This window comes from Gossypium hirsutum, chromosome A10, assembly GCF_007990345.1.
Source record: "Gossypium hirsutum isolate 1008001.06 chromosome A10, Gossypium_hirsutum_v2.1, whole genome shotgun sequence".
NCBI classification, from domain to species: domain Eukaryota; kingdom Viridiplantae; phylum Streptophyta; class Magnoliopsida; order Malvales; family Malvaceae; genus Gossypium; species Gossypium hirsutum.
The window spans coordinates 1,263,948-1,284,917 of NC_053433.1; the positions used below are offsets into that span (position 1 = coordinate 1,263,948).

Genomic DNA, 20,970 nt, shown 5'->3' on the forward strand with positions numbered 1-20,970 from the left:
GTGTTCAAATTATATTTTGTGTATATTTTTTATTTTTTATATAAAAGATATTAAATGATAAAATACCTTAAAATATAAATTACTTTTAAAAAAATAAAAGTATTTTTATTTTTTTAATTAAATAAATATTCAATTAACCCGTGATGTTAACTCAGTTAGAAGTTTTATAATAGATATGTGGGAAAGTAACATAATTACCAATATTAATTTGGTGTAATATACATATAGCGAATATATATTACAAAGCTATAATATTAGTATAAAAACATTTTGCATGATAGGTTGAATCCGTGCATCGCACAAGTATAAAATTAGTAAATGTTTATATCTTTATACAAAATATATATATATTCAACCTATATATTTGGTTTGAAGGTATCTGTTGCAAGATTAATATTATTCATTAATGGGGAGAGATCTACTTATATTGCTGTAATACTAACATAGTTTTATATTTTTGTAATTGTTTTTATAATTGATATGTTAACAAATCAACAGTTGAATTCATCAATATATTTGTATTTGTCATACGTGTAATTTTTTAAATTGATCTGATATTTTTATCATATTGATTTAGAATATTATTTATATTAACATATATACTAGGTGAAAGTTTTTTTTTTCACAAAACAAATAATTTTATATGGATATACTCTTTAACTTTAAAAGAGATTTTACCTTTCTTGGTGAATTATAAGAGATGGGCAAAACCCTAATAACAACGTGACTAACGCGACTCAAATCTATGGGTGGGTTTGGGATAGCGGTGCAGTGCGTTTAGCTTACTTTTTGTCTCACGCTACAGTATTACTGCAGTATCTAATCTCACCGCCACCGCTGTTTTAATACTAACAGCAAGTAAACGCACCATCCATCCAAACTCAACCCTAAGTCATATCTAAAATGAAGAACACCCTCACTATCATACCAACATAATAGATAATCCTATTACCTTTTCACAATCCTTATCTATGTTTCATAATTTGATATAGGAAAATGGGAAAGTAAAATCTTTAGAATTCAAAAACCTATGATTGGATATATATGATTGGATTAGAAAATTAACAAATTAGTGCATAGAGAGAAAATAGTAATAATAAATAATATTAAAAGATGTGTAAGAAGAAGAATGTAGAAAGATGATAAACATAATAAATGCATAAACAAATACCAATATAAATCTATTGACTCCACCAAAAGTGCTATAAAAAAACACATGCAAATTCATCTTTGTCTCCAATGTCTTTTAAAAAGAATTTGGGGCAATAATAATAATATCATAATGTTCTATCTTTATTGAAATCATCATCAGTCCTTAGGCATGGATTCGGACCCACCATTCCATGAAACCTACAAGACCCTTTTTGCCGCCACTAAGCCTTTAAACAACGACTGGCTCGCGGCGGTGGCGGCGGTGGAGGAACTTGAGCTTCCTTCGATTGATCTGACCCGATTAAGCCTCGAGTGGCCGGAGAAGGAGAGGTGTAAGAATGATATAGCTAGGGCTGCTAATGAGTGGGGTTTTTTTCAAGTGGTGAACCATGGGATTTCGAGGGATGTATTGGAGAAGATGAGAGAAGAGCAAGTCAAAGTGTTTAAGCAACCGTTTCAACATAAGTGTAGGGAAGACAAGTTCATGAATGTGTCGGCCGGTAGTTACAGGTGGGGAACGCCGACGGCTACTTGTTTAAGGCTACTGTCATGGTCTGAAGCTTTTCATATCCCCATGACCGATATCTCTAGCCTTGGTGATACTTCTACTTTCAGGTATTTATGAATGAAACCCTTCTCTTTTTTTTCTTTTTTTTTTCCTTTACAATCTTGAAACTTTGCATGCATTTATATTGAACTTTGCATATGGTTCCTTTTTTTTTCCAATTTAACATGAAAAAAATAATTTGTGATTTAAAAAAAGGGAAAATACTTAAATTAAAATCCAACATTTTAGAAGTTAGTTAGATAAGCGTCAAACCTTTTAAAATGTTTATATAAGGGTCTAACTTAAAAATAAAATAAAATAAAATAAAAACATAATTTGAAACGTAATATACGAATTTGAGAAGTCCTTATTTGAATACATTTAAAAATATTTAATCCTTATTTAATCATTTTAAAAGATTTGATCTTCACTTGAATATTTTTGTAAAGGTTAAATCCTTATATAAGTATGTTGAAAGGTTTGGCCATCATGTGAATAACCCTAAAAGGTTAGGCTTCACTTTGAGCATTTAACCATTAAAAAATTCACTCAACCTTTGACTAATGAATATTTTTATCCAAATATAAATGATTTGGATTAAGTCATAACATTTATAATAGTAGTAGGGTCAAATTAACTCAAATTAAAGAATATGAACTAAGTCTAGGGACAAAATCATTTATAATATGGCTAGTTAACATGGCATTACATTGTAATAATATATTATTGTCATATCAAATTTAATAGCAGCCATTTAATCACAACTAAAAGTTTTAAATTTTAAAAGTACAAGGATTTTCATGACCAAAGGTTAAAGTATGTTATAAGTCCATGTACTCTTCAAATATTTAGAATTTAGTCTTTCAACTTTTATTTTTAAGAATTTAGTTCATTTATTTTTCAGATTTCAAAATTTAGGTTCAACTAGTAACATAGTTAAGTGTTTTTTTTGTTAATTTCAAGTTAATTATGTCATTATTTTTACTTAAATGGCTACCAAGTCAGTATTTTTTTAATTTAATAAAAATTTAACAACAATTAACAGTATTAACAACTGGACTTAAATTTTTAGAATCTTAAAAGTAGAGGGACTAAATTCTTGAAAATAAAAGCATAAGGACTAAATTATAATTTTTTTACAAAGAACAAGGACTTATGGTATATTTTAATTATGACCAATGATTAAATTCAGAACTTATGCATCGTATAAGGGCTAATGACAGAATTTAACCTAAAACTTATTACCATAAAACCATTCAACGTATCATGAGGATTTCCTTACCTTGCAATTGCATGCATATGTTCTTTTCCTCTCTTCCATGTATCCGCCAGCAGTATCGGCACCCTTCTCACGTACCGAGTCTATTGCTAGTTAAAAAGTTCTTGATTAAGATATTGTAATATTTTTCGAAAAATGAATATTTAGTTTTTATATTTTTAATTTTAGAAATTTAGTTTATTTATTTATTATGTTTTAAAATTTAGTCTAATTATCCATTTATAATATTATTTGTGTGTTAATTAAGGTTAATTACATCGTTGTTATTTAATTTCATAGCTATTAAGTGAGAGTTTTTTTTATTTCAAAATATAACAAGAATAAATTTAACAAAAAAAATTGATAATGTTAACAGTTATATCTGAATTTTGAAATCTAAAATCTAAAAAATAGAAGGGCTAAGTTCTTAGAAATAAAAGTACAAACACAAAATTAAAAATATTTTATGGCATTTTTTAACCAAATCGTAATGATTTTAAAAAATATATTTTTGGAGCCAAACAAAAAGTTAATGTTTTTTCAATGATATTTGAACTAGATTGGACTAACTTATTGGATTAATTGAATCAAGAATCAATTAAAATATCTATATCGAAAATGATTTTAAAGGAATTGATACCAGTTCAATGATTTTTTTAAATTTTTATGATTTTTTTGTACAACTGGTAGACTGGTGAACGGGTGAACTAATCAGTTCCACCATCTCTCTGGCATTTTTTTTACCTTTGCATGAGGCTCCTGTCAATACAGTATCACCGTTTTGTTTTGGACCCGACTCTTCACAAATAAAAGCAATAATCATAAGTCTCAAACTATTATTATTTTACTCATTTAGTTTGTTCTTTTTTTCAATGTGTTAAACCAGTTCATCATCCCTACACCAGTTCGCTACAAAAGTTGCCAGTCTTGCTCAAAAACTAGCCGAAATTTTAGCAGAGAAATCAGGTAAAAAATCCACGTTCTTCCAAGAAAATACATTACCGAGCACTTGTTATCTCCGGTTGAACAGATACCCACCATGTCCGATCCCTTTGTTCGGTCTAATGCCACACACAGACAGTGATTTCCTCACTGTACTGTACCAAGACCAAGTTGGAGGGTTACAATTAGTGAAAGATGGGAAATGGGTTGCAGTTAAACCAAACCCTGAAGCTTTGTTTATAAACATTGGAGATTTATTTCAAGCATGGAGCAATGATTGTTATAAAAGTATACAACATTGTGCGGTTACTAATCCGACGAAAGAAAGGTTCTCGGTTGCTTATTTCCTTTGTCCATCGTATGACACCGTGATTGAGAGTTGTAGTAGCAATAAGCCTTCGGTTTATAGAAGGTTTAGCTTTAAGGAATATAGACAACAAGTACGCGAAGATGTTCAAAATTATGGTTATAAAATAGGGCTTCCAAGGTTTCTTGTATAAAAATAAATATTTGCCGAGTAAACATCGATCAGATAAAGCTTACTCAATCGATATTATTTTCCTCGAACTCGAGACTTTTGTTAAAGACACATCAAGTTCTACACCACTTGATCCAATGGATGATGACCTTCTAGATATAGTTATAAGTTAGGTTATTATTTGTAAGTTAAATTATGCTATAAGTTTTTATATTTTTTTCAAATTCAACTGTCAGAAGAATATGAGATTCCACTAAAGATTTGTCCTAGTCTGCTCATGTTTATGTTATGCTATTAGGCTAACATTAATTAAGTGCTCAAGTGTATAAGTACAGTTGAAAGCAAAATCAGCCCTTTTAAATGGTTTTCCATTGCCCAAGAAATTTGCAATATAATCTTTTCAGCCCAATTTAACTTTTGGGCTACTAAATTCTGTTAGTAAGTTTCCACTATTGTTTTAGGTGCAAAGTAGTAATTTGTCATGGTGTTGGAGCCGAATGGAGTCGGTCGAATAAATCGGTTTGATTGAGAATTAATTAGCATATTGGTCTACATGTTTAAATTGAACATTGAGTGAACTGCTTGAAATCAATAAAATATCAGAAATAGAGACCAAAAAAACAACAACCAACTATTGAATTGATTTAATTTTAATTAATTTTCAATTATTGTTAGATTCACAATTGAACTGAGAATTAATAATTTTTTCGATTTGGCGATTGAATTTTTGAAACATCATTAATTTGAAAAACAATCTTGTAAGTACACCCTTTAATCCTCAAGACAATTTTTGGATAAGAAAATGTAAGAAGCTTCAAAACCTATTAAGTTGAAAAGTAGGGTTAATTTTGTGTCTTAGTTAATTTGAATTAAATCAAATTTTTTGAATCGTTTTAAATTTGAGTCGTTTCATATTCAGATGATTTAGGGTTCAGATTTGCTTTAAGTTGTGATGAATTAAGTTTGAGGTTTATTTTAAATTAAAGTTTGAGGCAAAGTTATTTTGACTTTTAATCATTTTATTTTGGATACTTGTATAAATTATTTTCCATTTAGATTGTTTTGGGTCTATTTGGATTCAAGTAATACAATCGAGTTTAAGTTGGAATAGATCCGAGTTGAAATTTCTAAATTTGAATGCTCATAGTGCAAATATACAATTTTTTTTTCTAAAACTTTGGAAATTTTCCTTCACTAACCGGTGTTATATAATTCTCATCAACAGCAAACATATTTCTTAATAAAGAAAGGAAGAAAACACTCACAATCAACCACTTGCACCCATTTATATTTGTCGGGCATGAATTAAACTCCCATGTGTGAGCTACATATAGCAACATACATTTTAATCAGCTTATATAGGTTGGCGAGAGGGTATGGTTCCTAACTACGCACTTAATCTAAAGCATTCTCATCTGCATTTGTTCGGCTAATTGTCAATGTGAAGTATATCAGCAAAATTGTACCCATGCTCGACCTGCCATTAAAATAAAAAGAAGAAGAAAATTTTCATTTTCAATATAACATATTGTTGATGCAGAATCTAGGGTTGACTGTTAAAGGCGGTTCATGTGTGCCGAAAACTACTAAGAAAGTTAACCATATCATATACATACCCCAAAGAAGGGATGGAAGTTCGTTTTATAGGCCAAAAGAGAACTAGGGATCTGCACACATATGGATGATTTGACTGGATAGTACGAGTTAGAAATCCCCTAGATGAGCAGACATTTGTATTGATCAGCTCTTGACGGTAAAGTCCTTTTATGGATGATTTGATTGGATTGTACGAGTTAGACAAAGGAAACTGGCGGTGGAAAGCGAGTGTTTTCAGTGTAATGGACGTGACTTGCAGACAAGCAGACATTTGTATTGATGAGGTTGTTGTTCCAATAGGGTCGGAAGCGTGTAAATTATTGTACTAAAAAATCACACAAAGTTCAATTCCCAGGGAAGAGAGGTGGATCACATGGATCTCTTAAATACCAAGTCTTTCCTTAGACAGAATATCCCTTCTATAGTAATTTAATAGCACAATTAAATACTACTATTATACCTTCAAATATTGAAAGAAAAATAAGACAAGAAAGAACACAAGAGATTTAACGAGGTTCGGTAAATTATACCTACGTCCTCGGGCACTAACACCAGATGATAACTTTACTATCTCCAAAGTATTACAAACAAATAGAATTCCTTAAGAATTCTCAAATGGGAGAAGAGAGAAAACTAAGAGAGAAAGATTGGTTGGGATGATTGAAATGAGAAATGAGAAAGCCTATTTATAGTTGAGGTTCAAGGACCAAACAATAAATAGCCCATTATCTCAAGGACCAAAAAAAAATTATCCCATGCCACTTTTTCAAAGTCAACTTTAGGGTGCTAAACTTGCACCACTTTGTATTGTTTGCCATTAATGTTGTCTCCCATTAATGTTAACAATCTCCACCTTGAAGATTTGATTAGGATAATCACATCTTCACACACTTCCTTCAACTCCCCAAATTCGATAAAGTTATCTTTTGTAGTGCCTACAAATGCACTCTCGAGCGCCATACACCTGAAGGTGCTCAAATTCTCAGGATGTTAATCAAGTTCAAACAATGATTAAACTTGATTGTTGTTACCACCTTGGTCATCATATCTGCTGGATTATCTGCTGTCGGAATCTTCTGAAGTAGAATTTTTCCTTTTTCAAAGACTTCCCGCACAAAGTGATATCTTACGTCGATATGCTTGGTTCTTGAATGATAGACTTGATTTTTCGCTAAATGAATAGCGCTCTGACTGTCACAATATAAACTTATGTGACTTTGAACAACTCCTAAGTCTTTCAACAATCCATTAAGCCAAATAGCCTCCTTAATAGCTTCTGTAACTGCCATATATTCTGCCTCTGTAGTAGACACAGCTACTGTAGACTGTAAGGTAGACTTCCAACTCACTGGGGCTTTCGCAAGAGTAAACAGATACCCCGTAGTTGAACGACGTTTATCTAAATCACCAGCAAAGTCGGAATCAACATATCCAACTACAAACTGACCAAGTGCTTCATCCTGTTCAAAAATTAAACCAACATCTACAGTTTTTTGAAGATATCGTAGAATCCATTTCACAGCTTGCCAATGTCCTTTTCCAGGATCATGCATATACCTGCTCACAACTCCAACAGCTTGTGAAATGTCAGGCCTCGTACACACCATCGCATACATCAAACTCCCAACTGCATTAGCATATGGGACTTTCGCCATATATTCTCTTTCATCTTCAGTCTTCGGAGATAATTGAGCACTAAGTTTCAAATGAGAAGCAAGTGGGGTACTTACATGTTTTGTGTTTTCATTTACACCAAAACATTGTAATACCTTTTTCAGATATTGCTTCTGATTTAAACAGAGCTTGCCTCTCGGTCTATCTCTACTTATCTCCATGCCGAGAATCTTCTTGGCCTCACCTAGATCTTTCATCTCGAACTCTTGATTCAACTGAGCCTTCAGCTTATCTATCTCATTTTGGCTCTTCGAAGCGATTAACATATCATCAACATACAAGAGTAGATAAATGAAAGATCCGTCATGCAGCTTCTGCAAATATACACAATTGTCATATTTGCTTCTTGTGTACTTCTGCCTTCTCATAAAGCTATCAAATCGCTTGTACCACTGCCTCGGGGATTGCTTCAATCCATATAGCGATTTGTTAAGCTTACAAACCCAATTTCTACCACCAGCATCTGTGTATCCTTCTGGCTGAGTCATATAGATCTCCTCTTCTACCTCACCATGCAAGAAAGCTGTCTTAACATCAAGTTGAGCTAGCTCCAAATTCAACTGTGCTACCAAGGCCAACAAAATTCTAATGGAGGAATGCTTCACAACAGGGGAAAATACATCATTGTAGTCAATTCCCTCCTTCTGAGCGTAGCCTTTAGCTACCAATCTTGCCTTGTAGCGAATATCCTTCTTGCTAGGAGATCCATCTTTCTTTGCGAATACCCACTTGCATCCGATTGCCCTTTTACCTTTCGGTAATTGCTCTAACTCCCAAGTATTGTTCTTCCGGAGAGACTGCATTTCTTCATCCATGGCGCTTTTCCATTTATCACTTTCTAAGCTTTGCATTGCTTCTTGATAAGTGATAGGAATATCATCAACAACGGGAAGGGCGTAGGCCACCATATCAGTAAATTGAGCAGGTTTACGAATTTCTCTCCGTGGCCTTGTAACTGCAACTGGTTCTGGTGTACTTAGTGGTTCTTGGGTCAGAACCTCTTCAACCTCTAATTCCTCCATTGTGGCTGGAGAATTAGACTTATTAACTGGGCAAATCCCCATCTGCTCAAACTCCACCTGTTTTGGAGTACACTCCACCTGCTGTGGAGTATTGCTTGTGTGAATATCTTTATCTGCTACCTTTTTCAATGTGGCAGATTCATCAAAGGTAACATCTCTGCTACAGATCATTTTCTTTGTGCTTAAGCACCAAAGACGAAATCCCTTCACTCCAGAAGTGATTCCCATAAAGAGAGCTTTCTTTGCCCTCGGATCTAACTTTGACTCCTTCACATGGTAATATGCAGTGGTTCCAAACACATGTAAGGAATCATAATCTGTAGCCGGTTTTCCAGACCATACCTCCATAGGAGTTTTTCTTTCTAATGCAGATGATGGCAAACGATTAACAAGATGGCCAGCGTATGTCACAGCCTCAGCCCAAAATTACTTGCCCAACCCAGCATTGGACAACATACATCAAACTTTCTCCAGCAATGTTCGATTCATACGCTCTGCCACTCCATTCTGTTGTGGCGTATCCCTAACTGTGAAGTGTCGAACAATACCATACTCTTGGCACACATCGAAGAACGGATCACTTTTATATTCCCCTCCATTGTCCGTCCTAAGCCGCTTGATTTTCTTGCCAGTCTGGTTTTCGATCATAGTTTTCCATTTAAGAAAAACTCCAAGCACTTCATCTTTAGTTTTCATGGTATACACCCAAACTCTTCTGGAAAAGTCATAAACAAAAGTAACAAAGTAGTGTTTTCCTCCCAACGAAGGTGTTTTGGAAGGCCCCCACACATCTGAGTGAATATATTCCAAAATACCTTTTGTATTATGGATAGTAGTGCCGAATTTCACTCTCTTTTGCTTTCCCAGAACACAGTGCTCACAAAATTTTAATTTGCAAGCCTTTGCACCTTTCAACAATCCTTGCTTTGCCAGAATTTGCAAGGATTTTTCGCTGACATGTCCCAACTTCATATGCCACAACTGCATTGAGTCCAAGTCTTTGTTACCGGAAGCTGCAACGACTGCTCCAATAACTGTACTACCTTGGTAGTAATACAAGTTATTTTTTCTGATGCCCTTCAATATCACAAGTACGCTAGATGTCACTTTCAAAACCCCATCTCTCATAGTAACAACTGAACCATTGGATTCCAAGGCTCCCAATGAGATGAGATTTTTCTTCAAACTGGGCACGTACCGAACATCAGTCAGAACTCTGGTTGATCCATCTTTATTCTTTAATTGGATTGAACCTATCCCAACAGTTTTACAGGCATTGTCATTGCCCATATAAACAACTCCTCCATTTAGTTCTACTAAATCAGAGAACCACTCCCGGTTAGGGGACATATGATAGGTACAACCCGAATCCAATATCCACTCATCTGAATGGAACGACGATGATGATGCAACCAGTGATAGTTCAGAGTCACTAGTATCATGCTTAGCAACACAAGCATCTACAGCAGCTTTTCCCTTATTCTTCAGCTTTGGACAATTTTTCTTCCAGTGGCCTTTCTCATGACAAAAAGCACATTCATCTTTCCCGAGTCTGGACTTTGACTTTAATCTCCCCTTTTGAGTTTTCTTCCGAGTGTATGAACGACCTCGGACTACTAAAGCTTTTGTATCTCTGATTGAGTTTTTCTGTTTGTCCTTCTTTCTCTGTTCATAACTGTATAAGGCCGCACAGACTTCGCTCAGAGATATATCACTCATGCCATGAAGTAGAGTAGTTTCTAGGAACTCAAACTCCTCAGGAAGTGACCCCAACAGCATCAAAGCCAAATCTTCATATTTGAATGTCTCATCCATATTCAGTAAATCAGTGACTAACTGATTAAATTTGGTGATGTGATCATTCATTGTGGTACTTGGGACGTATGTGAAGCGAAACAGTCTTTTCTTCAAGTGGAGCTTATTTTGACTGTTTTTCTTCAAAAAATTTTCTTCAAGTGCCACCCACAACTTATTTGCAGAAGTCTCCTTTGAAAAAGCATACCTCTGCTCTCGAGAAAGGCATGATCGAATTGTGCCACATGCCAACCGATTGATCGCCTTCCAATCTTTCTCCTGTATATCATCTGGTTTCTCTTCATCAATGGCAATGTCTAGACCCTGCTGAAAAAGGGCATCTAGAACCTCACTTTGCCACATACCAAAATGGCCCGTGCCATCAAAGATCTCCACGGCCAATCTTGCATTTGCAATTGTCGGTCTTGTCCACATGGACGATGTTGAAGCTCCTACACCGACCGTTTTCTCCATAATCTTTCAATATACCTAAGGAAATCTTTTCTGATGTTGAAGATCAGTTCAAACTGCAACCACAGAGCATACTACGATTAACCTTCGGCTCTGATACCACTTGTTGTTCCAATAGGGTCGGAAGCGTGTAAATTATTGTACTAAAAAATCACACAAAGTTCAATTCCCAGGGAAGAGAGGTGGATCACATGGATCTCTTAAATACCAAGTCTTTCCTTAGACAGAATATCCCTTCTATAGTAATTTAATAGCACAATTAAATACTACTATTATACCCTCAAATATTGAAAGAAAAATAAGACAAGAAAGAACACAAGAGATTTAACGAGGTTCGGTAAATTATACCTACGTCCTCGGGCACTAACACCAGATGATAACTTTACTATCTCCAAAGTATTACAAACAAATAGAATTCCTTAAGAATTCTCAAATGGGAGAAGAGAGAAAACTAAGAGAGAAAGATTGGTTGGGATGATTGAAATGAGAAATGAGAAGGCCTATTTATAGTTGAGGTTCAAGGACCAAACAATAAATAGCCCATTATCTCAAGGACCAAAAAAAAATTATCCCATGCCACTTTTTCAAAGTCAACTTTAGGGTGCTAAACTTGCACCACTTTGTATTGTTTGCCATTAATGTTGTCTCCCATTAATGTTAACAGAGGTCTTAAGTGAGTGATCAAAGGAGGCCTGGGGATCTTGCACACAAGCCCTAACGAAACATACTTTCATGGATGATCTGACTGGATGTGACTTAAAGATCATAATAGTTTAGGTTAAAAAAACTTACAAGGTGGCAAAGAACATGAGAATCCTCTTGGGATCTAATAGAGGAGATCGCTTGATACTATTTCTCCTTAAATTGGATCTACTTTCAGTTGCTGCTGTGATACTATTACCAGATGTCATACTAATGAGCTGATGATGGACTTGTGGATTGCTTAAATGATCGGTGAACTCTTCCGCCACCACCATTAGCTTTTCCGGCGACCCTATCATGTTTTAGTTCAACATTTAATAATCCCATCCCCAATCTCAGAAATAAAATATATATGCAAATTAACAGTTAATTTTTAACATAAATTTCACGACAATACGTGCATACAAAGAACACGCGTCCAAGAGAATCTATACTTCAAACCAAACAATAAAAAAACAGACATGTGATAGATATACGTGTGATAGATATACGTGTTTATAATTCGATCCCATATAAAGATATTTGAGTTGATATTTCATGGAAGAATTCAATTAATATTATCTAATATTTTGAAAAATTCAATTAAAATATTTTTAAACTCGAGAGTGTATTGAACTACTAAAATCTACATTACGTGAAACAACAAACATGTCACTATTGTCTACTAATTGTTCAGCATATGCAAATTAAGAAGCAACGGACCAATATTCAATACAGATAGAGAAAATTAAAATATTCAATACAGATAGAGAAAATTAAACCACTATAAGCTTGGGAAAAACTGGTAAATTCCGTCCATTATTTTCCGGGAAAATTTTCTCAAGAACAGACAAAGTAACAATGGGACGATTTAAATTTTGTACCTCCTGATGAAGAAGAAGAGTTGGAAACAAAAGAATCTCTATCACCTCTCTGAGACCCTTTGCGAGAAAGGCTTCTCTGCAATTAATAAAAAGAAAAAAAAAACACAAAATGTAATTCTTGAGAATGACATTTTAATTATATATTATTATATTGAGATGGCTAAATGAAAAATAAAACTGGGAAGCGAAATAGCATATTTGAGATTTTCCAAGAAAATAAATTAAAGAGGGAAAACTTACTGTGATCCTTGAATTTGGGATGGTTTCTTTAATATTGGATCCTCCATGAGAGAAACTTTCAATATCAATAACAAAACTATCGGGTTTATTATCTCCATTGATATGATCCGAACCCGAATTCTTTTGTGTGGATATCCTTTCTTCCGACCCACCACCATCGTAGGAAGATACGAAATCCTAAATCAAAATCAGAAATTAATGGAATTGAATTTTCCGTTGGGAAAAATATTTGCAGAAAACTGAAAATCCCGGAGAGAGATATTGTGCTTACCAACTTTGGATTTTCCGTCATGGCCATAATTTTCTCGGGAAAATGAAGGGAAATTAATAATAAAATATAATAATAGAAGAGATTCTATTGCGTTTTCCAATGGGGAGACGTAATTAACACCTGATTGAAATATAAAATAAGAATTAAAAAAAAAAACTTTGAACACACACATACATATATATATGCATGTATATGTATATGTATATGAATATATGAATCAACCAAACCTGTTTAACGAAGACAAAAAAAAAAAAAACCAACTCTTGTTCTTTGTTGAAAAAAAAAGACAGGTAGTTTAACTGACATATATGGTGTCAAATGAGCTGAGTTTGCTGAAGCTACCAAAGAGAGAGATTTTGTTTCAGTTTTTTGTTAAAGAAAACGAATTGGGAATTTTGGTTTAGAAGAAGAAGAAGACGATGATGACGATGATGGTGATGGTGATGTAATTGAAGCATGCAAATAAAAGAATAAAAGAAAATTTGGAATATATATAAAATGGGATGAGTTGGTGGTATGGCACTGATTGGATTGCATTGGAATGGAATGGAACATTTATGTACTTCATAAAAAAAAAATTGTGAATGTTTTTATAATTTATTTATAGTAAGTAAAATATACAGAGTGGGCAGCTGATCATGTGGAGTTTGGTATATAATAATTGCTTATATACCCTTTAGATTATTACTTTTATTAAAAGATAAAAAAATGTTTTACTTGTTGAAGCAATGTCATATCTTTTTATACAAAGAAATTGTTTAAGATGGGTTTTTGAGATATGTTGTTGATTAAATCTTGACTCGATTGATATATGTATTGTTGTTGATGTAAGAATATGTGAGTTTAAACGTGCTGAAGCGCATCATCCTTCTATTTATCAATTGAGGAGGAATTATAGATAAATTTAAGCATTATGTTAAAAAGAACAGAAATAATTAGAAACTAGAACAAAATTCTTCAAAAAAATATATAAATTATGTTATATAAAGTGAAGAAGTAAGAGTTGATATTGGACTTTATTTAGTATTAATTAATATTATAATAGGTCAAGTTTCCTTAAAAAAATGTGAATGTGACGTCCTTTTGTTGTCACATGGTTATTTGAAAAAAATTATACCATATTATCCTTAAATCTTTTGTTTATTATTATTTGAAAACTTGATTGAGTTGATATCGGTATTGTTACTAGTACAAGATGACATGAGTTTGAGTGTGCTAAAATAGATTATTCTTTTGTTTAAAGGTTGAGGAGCGGTTATGGGTAGTTCTAAGCATTGTATCATAAAATAAATATTAGGAATGGTGATGTTATATGAAAGGAAGTAAATAAAAAAAATTCAATTTGAAGATTATACCTTTTATATTTATATTTATCTTTTTATTTTCTTATGTTTTACTAAAATAATTTATTTGTAAATTAACTAAAAAATTAATACCAACAAATAAGAAGTATAAAAAAAAAACAATTAATAAGAATCTGACACATGATATATTTTTATTGGACACTATATTAACTAAAATGAGACAATATATATAATGAATTGAGGTATAATTCACGAGCCAATTTAGTCGTAAAAAATTATTAAATATATAATTAAGAAGATATATGCCAACTGAATTAATACTCGGTGAGTTATATATAATGATTAGGTGGTGGGTATGAATCAATTTTATGTACAAAATAAAAGGGACAAATTTATATTTGAAGGGCCTACCAAAACTTAATGTGCCAATCATCGGTTCATTAATTATCTCTTTCAATTGCAAATTTTATGTTTTTTCCTATTTGGATTACAATTTTGATAATGTCTGCTTGCTGGTATTACTTCAGGTTTCGACCACCTAATAAATTTATATATATATATATATGGAGATAATATAATATAATATAATATAAATCAATTAAATACTTGTGTAATTGCAAATTATGGGTGTTGTTGTTTAAGTCTATTGATATTAGATTTATACTCTTGCTACACCCGGATTCAAATAATTAATTAAAAATCATAATTTTAATAATAATAAATTATGTGAAATATAAATTAAACTGAGATCGAAATTATACAATATGATTGAATTAAAATATGATACCACATTCAGTCTATTAAAAAAAAAGAAGAAATAGTTGACAATAATTTAGTGAAATTCAAGATTAGGGATCAAATTAAAAATATATTGTCAAATTCTAGAATTAACGTGGATAAAAAAAATTTAAGGACCAAGTTAAGAAAAACTGAAAAGAAAAAGATTAAATAACTATAACTACATATAAAATGAATATAATGACACTTATCATACTCTCAATCCGTAAAAATATATAATTTATTAATACATAAAAAATAATAAATCTTTAAACAAATAATTAAATAACACAAAAAAAAAAGAATCTTTTGTTTTTCCATTTTTTTCTTCTTTTTATCCTTCCTTTATCTCCAATTTTTTTCTCACCCACTCATCCTCCCCCGCCCCACACGCGCACACACACACAAAAATAAAAAAAAACAAAAAAGCGCTACTATCCAAAAATTTATAAAATTTTCCTTAAGCTTTTAGATTTTTCTAAAAATAACATTTTTAAAATCATCATTAAACCCTCAAATATTTAATTAAATACTCTCCAAAGCTTTTTGTAATATAATATTGAAAGTAGAGATGAGGGTTACACGATTTGAATACGTGTCAAACAAACATCTCTAATAAAATTTTAACAACCACTCCATTCAAGTCATGATAAATCTTCCGAAAACTTAATGCCATGTACCACCCCTTCCTTGTCTTCAAATATATAATAAATATTCTCTTTACTTTGCTTATAATTTTGTTAAGTGTTAGGTGATGGAAGTTAGGAGATTAAGGAAGAGAAGAATGATTGCAGCTTCCACTTAGATTTGGTGTAGGCTAAATAATGATGAATATTTACATAGTTTGATAATCATATGGTAATACTTGTCCCTTTAACCCTAATCACCACCAATAATTATCAACCATAATTGATGCAGATAATCAATACCATAATCATACACAAGTTGGCTACAACTACAACCACAAAACACTATGCCTGCAACTTTGATGAATGCCATCATAGAAAAAAAAACACAAAGCACCAACTTAGCTTATCTTGTGTGACAATTTTTTAACAGCATTAACCAAGGCTATAATAGCAACTGCTAAGAAGACAAAACAGTTCCATCATGGGCCGGCATGAATATATATATATATATAAACTGAATGTAAGACAAAGGTGTTTGAAGGAAATGGACAATGTAACAGATAGGAATTTTGTCCAATGCAATATGTTTTTGTCAGCAGAGTTATAATTGTTTTTGTTTTAAGTGATGGATGTTCCATATGTTATGTATGCGGTTAACATCCATTTCAATGCCTAACACATGTCTGCAAACCTGTTTACTTCGGGTTTAACACATCATATTTTAAATCCTCTTATTCTTATCATTTAGGGTTTCAAGTTATTTCATATTTACGTTAATTTTGAGTTTAATTTATTTTGAGTTTTAATTATTTAAGTTTGTAAATTAGGTCTTTCATATAAAACCATTTTAAATGTAAGTTATTTTTGGTCTGTGTCAATTTTGAAATCTAATTAACCGAGTTTATATTGTTGTCTTTTTGGGATTTGAAATTTTGGGTTCGAATCAAAATTCATCAATATTTACTTCAAATTATATATAGGTTAATGGGCCGTTTGCTTAATGGGCCGTTCACCCCTCGAGCATACCCTATTTGGTCACATTGGATCGGCGCAATTGGAAAGAATTCATTTCAATAAAAAAAGATGGAACCAAAATTGGTCCTATTGGCATGAAATTCTTATATCTTCAATGGCATTATTTTTATTTGGGATAAATTTTATACATGAATTTTGATACAATAGAAAACTTGATATTCAATTTTGATTTAGTATAATTATACATATGAAACTTAAGTTGTTGTTCGTATGTATATGTGAAATTTTGATTCAATCGTAGACATTTCAAGAAATAAATATGTACATTTATTTTCATCTCAGATTAATATAAGCGTTTGTGTATACAATATATCAACGTAAAATGGTACTAATTCCAGAACATTGTTAGTAATTTGTGAAGAATGAATCAGTTCAAAATTTGATGTATAAAGTCACATAAAATTAAAGTTTATGTATAATATTGCACATTCAATCAATATTCTTGTATAGTATTGATATTTATCCCTTTTCGTTTCTATATTAATATAAGATGTGTTTAATAATCATTTTAATTTTTTACTTAAATTAAAATTTTCAACGATAAAATCACTAGATATAAAAAATATTAAAGTTAATTTTATTTTATTAGAAAATTGAAATAAATTATCCTTTTATAAAAAATCTAAACCACTAAATCTAATCCAAACATCAATCATTTACTTTTTAACATCAAAATTTGAAATTTAATCTTTTTATTTTTATTTTAAAATTTTTATTTTTTATTTTTAAATTTTAAGTTTAATTATTAATCTATTAAAATTTTTCAGTTAAATTTTCTAGTATAATATTTTAAAAAAATTACTTATTTAATAACCACATAATAAAAACAATTGTATTGAACTTAAATTTAAAAGAAAAAAAATTAAAGGTGTTAATAAGTTGTAAAAAATAATTTTGAAATAAAAATAAAGTAATTAGATTTAAAATATAAAAATATAAAGACTTGGATTCTATTTTAAATAGTTTAAAAATAATATTCTTTATCCTAAAATATATACAAACTTTTCAGCTCCCACATGCCATAGCCCATAGATTACAAGAAACCTTTACATCTTAACAGCTTTAACATTTCTTAAATTCTTCTTTATCCTTTTCTTTAAAGTTTGATATTCTGAAAATTCATATCCACTGTCATTCAACCTCAAACGCAAGTTAGAAAAATTTTTTAGGAAGTGAAATTAAATTATAATTTTTAATAATTTATATATTTATAACTTTTAAAAGATTAAATCAAATTTTTATAATACATATTAGTATTTATTTAATTTACATTATTGTTATCGTTAGGGGCGTAGTTAGGGGATGACAAGGGCCCCGACCTCCTCTAAAATGAAAAATTATCCAGTTAAAATTTTAATTTAATAAAGGTAAAATTGTACTTTATCCCCCAATAAAAATTTGGTTTAAATTATTTTTAAGATTTTTGCTTGCCGTTTTGGATCATCCAGGGCTGATTTCATTATCGTAGTAAATGCTTGCATTTACTTAGATATCTTATGCTCGAGTTGTGACAAAACCAATTTTTAATGTGTCATAATATTCTATTAATGCTAAGGCTAAATCATTTATTGTGTTGATAGAATTTGTCCTTTACCATCTACGATGAGTGTTTACTATTTTTCTCTCTCTGAATTGTATGATTCCATTCACGGGATGAATTAATAAATTTACCTTTCAATATATATTTATAATTAGCTCCTGAGCATATATTCTGATTTTGCAGCATATGATCCAACACAAAAACTAAAAAGTTGATGCAATAGAATATAAAGATCATACCATAATTTAAGGTATCCATAACCCATTAATTGAGTAAACAAAATGGCTATTTGATTTGATTCCTTTCTTCCACCATAGCCATGCAAAAGAAAAGAAAAGACTCCAATTTCTTCAACATGCACCCTTCCCTACAAATACTTCCCTTTCATTCACCAAACCTTCCTCGGAAAAACCCTTCTCCGATTCATCGAATAACAATGTCCAGTTCCGACAAGTTGCCGATCCGAGACAACCGGCCGCAACCACAGCCCGTCAAACACCACCACTCTGCTCGCTACTACGCTCAGCGTGTTCGTGAAAGCTTCACCACTAGAGTCACCAAAGTACTATGCTCCATTTTCTTGTCATTGCTTTTAGTTGCTCTAATTGTTTTCTTCATTGTATGGCTTAGTTTACGCCCTCATCGTCCAAGGTTCCATATGATAGATTTCACGGTTCCTGGTTTGGCTCAAAAACCAGGGCTCGACAATGCTGTCATAACGTTCAATGTCACAGCCAGAAACTCCAACCAGCATATTGGAATCTATTACGACTCAATGGAGGGTTTCGTTTATTACAAAGATAAACAAATCGGGTCGACCCCATTGTTGCACCCTTTTTTCCAAGAGCCAAAGACAACTACGGTTGTGTACGGTCAGTTCGGTATTGGTGCAGCTACGCTTGCTGTGAACAGCAGGCGGTGGAAGGAGTTTGTGAATGATAGGCAACATGGGATTGTGTATTTTCGATTAGGTATAATGTCGGTGATTAGATTTAAGGTTTCGACATGGAAGAGTGTGCACCATAAAATGCATGTAAATTGTGATGTTGCCGTTGGTTCAGATGGGTTGATATTGCCGGCTTGGAAGAACAGGAAATGTTCTGTCTATTTCAGTTGATTCTTTGCATTTTCATTTCTTGTTTATTTCATTTGATTTGTAATATTTTTATGTTTAATGGAATTATGAGTGGCATTTGGAATAAAATTATATTTAAAAAAAAAGTTAAACATTAACTTAGAATTTTATTATTTTTTAAAGTAGAAATAAAAATATAATTTTATTTCATATTAACATATAATTTTATGTTCAATTAAGGTATGAAACTGACCTTCATTTGATTTTTCTCCTCCTTTCCATGAATTAGTTAACCTTCCCTCCAAGTTAATCCCCAATATGGGATCTACATTATTTCTGCTGCCCATACTTGGCCCTAAATCCCTCAAATTATTTCCCAAAATTTGTCTTCCCTCCTTACTTTCACCCCACTCCCTCTCTCCTTCTTCCCGTAGCCACACACTATTCATCGTTCTAGCTCGGCATGATTGTGCCTTTAAAGATAAGTCCCATCCCATTTCAACAATTTCCACTCCTAAAGTCATCTTTGCATTGCAAAAAGAGTCACTATAGTCCAGTTGTCCACAATAGAAACAAAATAGTGATAATCTTTCATATTTAAATCTGACATAGGAACACTTTAGGTAACACATAATCTGTTTTTTTCCTCTTCAAAGGCCGTCATATATCAATCTGGACTCTTATTCCAATAAAATTACTGTTTTGTTTTCCCAGATTTGAACCATCATACTCCATGAAAGTTCCTATAAAATTGCCCATTTGAATTGCCAGATTTTCCGAGAAAAAACCAACAGGAACATCATGTAATTGTACCCAAAAAGGGGAAAAAGTTAAAGGGACTTTCAAAGGATCCTCCCCCCATTGCAGCCTATGTAGAACCAATAAGTGATTATTAAAAGTTCATGGTGAACCCTTTATCACTCTCTCCAAATCCATGATATGAAAAAATTGAAATAAATACTTTTTCTCCCCTAGATTTCAGATTTGAACCCCTGAACCAGATGTCATAAATTTGCCATTGTGCTCTTCATAGCTGGGAAGTGAATCATGCTTGCTGTCAGAAAACACCCCACCGGTTGACAAACCCCCACTCCTCTTTCTGTATTCGGTTCAACCGGTACTTGTAATACTGCTTCTTCCTCTTCATCCGCCAATTCTACTTCCATAATGATGCGTAAACTAGATTGGCTGAATCAATTTGCTTAAGGCAAAAAATAAAATTGAATAAAACCCCTGCTGTCACTCCAAACAATTAAACAAAAGAAAACCCTAAAAAATCCCACAGAGAGCAGACAGAAACGTGCTAGGGTAGCAGACTGTTGTTGAATTAATTGGGCCTCCTTTTTAATTCGTTATAATTTTTACAAATTTATAATAATGTTTGCAATTTTTAAAAGTTTTAATGTTTTTCACATTATTAAAAAAATTACAATTTTTATACTGGTTAAAAAATTTTAAATTTTATAAAAAAATATAAAAATTGTAATTTAAAAAAGAAACATAAAATAATGTGAAATAATTTTTACAATTAACTTACAATTTTTAATATCTTTTAAGAATTTGTACAACTTTTTAATATTTTGAAATAATTCTATATAAT

At 31.9% G+C, this 20,970-nt stretch overlaps 3 protein-coding genes across 4 annotated transcripts; 2 read left to right on the forward strand and 1 right to left on the reverse strand.

Annotated features, from left to right (window-relative positions):
• The first annotated feature begins 1,266 nt into the window (after nucleotides 1–1,266).
• LOC107925125 (gibberellin 2-beta-dioxygenase 8) lies at nucleotides 1,267–4,526 on the forward strand. Its single transcript, XM_016855697.2, has 2 exons — nucleotides 1,267–1,767; nucleotides 3,844–4,526. Exons 1-2 carry the CDS (start codon nucleotides 1,322–1,324, stop codon nucleotides 4,397–4,399), a joined length of 1,002 nt encoding a protein of 333 aa, XP_016711186.2. The 5' UTR covers nucleotides 1,267–1,321; the 3' UTR covers nucleotides 4,400–4,526.
• A 1,063-nt stretch (nucleotides 4,527–5,589) lies between these two features.
• Nucleotides 5,590–13,481, reverse strand: LOC107925094 (uncharacterized). Of its 2 annotated transcripts, none has more exons than XM_041079474.1 (6): nucleotides 13,315–13,481; nucleotides 13,011–13,130; nucleotides 12,740–12,916; nucleotides 12,500–12,575; nucleotides 11,727–11,928; nucleotides 5,590–5,854 (listed from the first exon to the last, which is right to left on the reverse strand). In XM_041079474.1, exons 2-6 carry the CDS (start codon nucleotides 13,035–13,037, stop codon nucleotides 5,773–5,775), a joined length of 564 nt encoding a protein of 187 aa, XP_040935408.1. In that variant the 5' UTR covers nucleotides 13,038–13,130; nucleotides 13,315–13,481; the 3' UTR covers nucleotides 5,590–5,772. The 2 variants fall into 2 exon arrangements, with proteins under 2 accessions (XP_040935408.1, XP_016711150.1); XM_016855661.2 differs by having other exon boundaries at nucleotides 13,238–13,481.
• Nucleotides 13,482–18,579: 5,098 nt separating this feature from the next.
• On the forward strand, nucleotides 18,580–19,486 carry LOC107925117 (NDR1/HIN1-like protein 12). Its single transcript, XM_016855689.2, has one exon. The coding sequence runs from the start codon at nucleotides 18,615–18,617 to the stop codon at nucleotides 19,410–19,412; it is 798 nt and encodes a 265-aa protein (XP_016711178.1). The 5' UTR covers nucleotides 18,580–18,614; the 3' UTR covers nucleotides 19,413–19,486.
• Nucleotides 19,487–20,970: the final 1,484 nt, after the last annotated feature.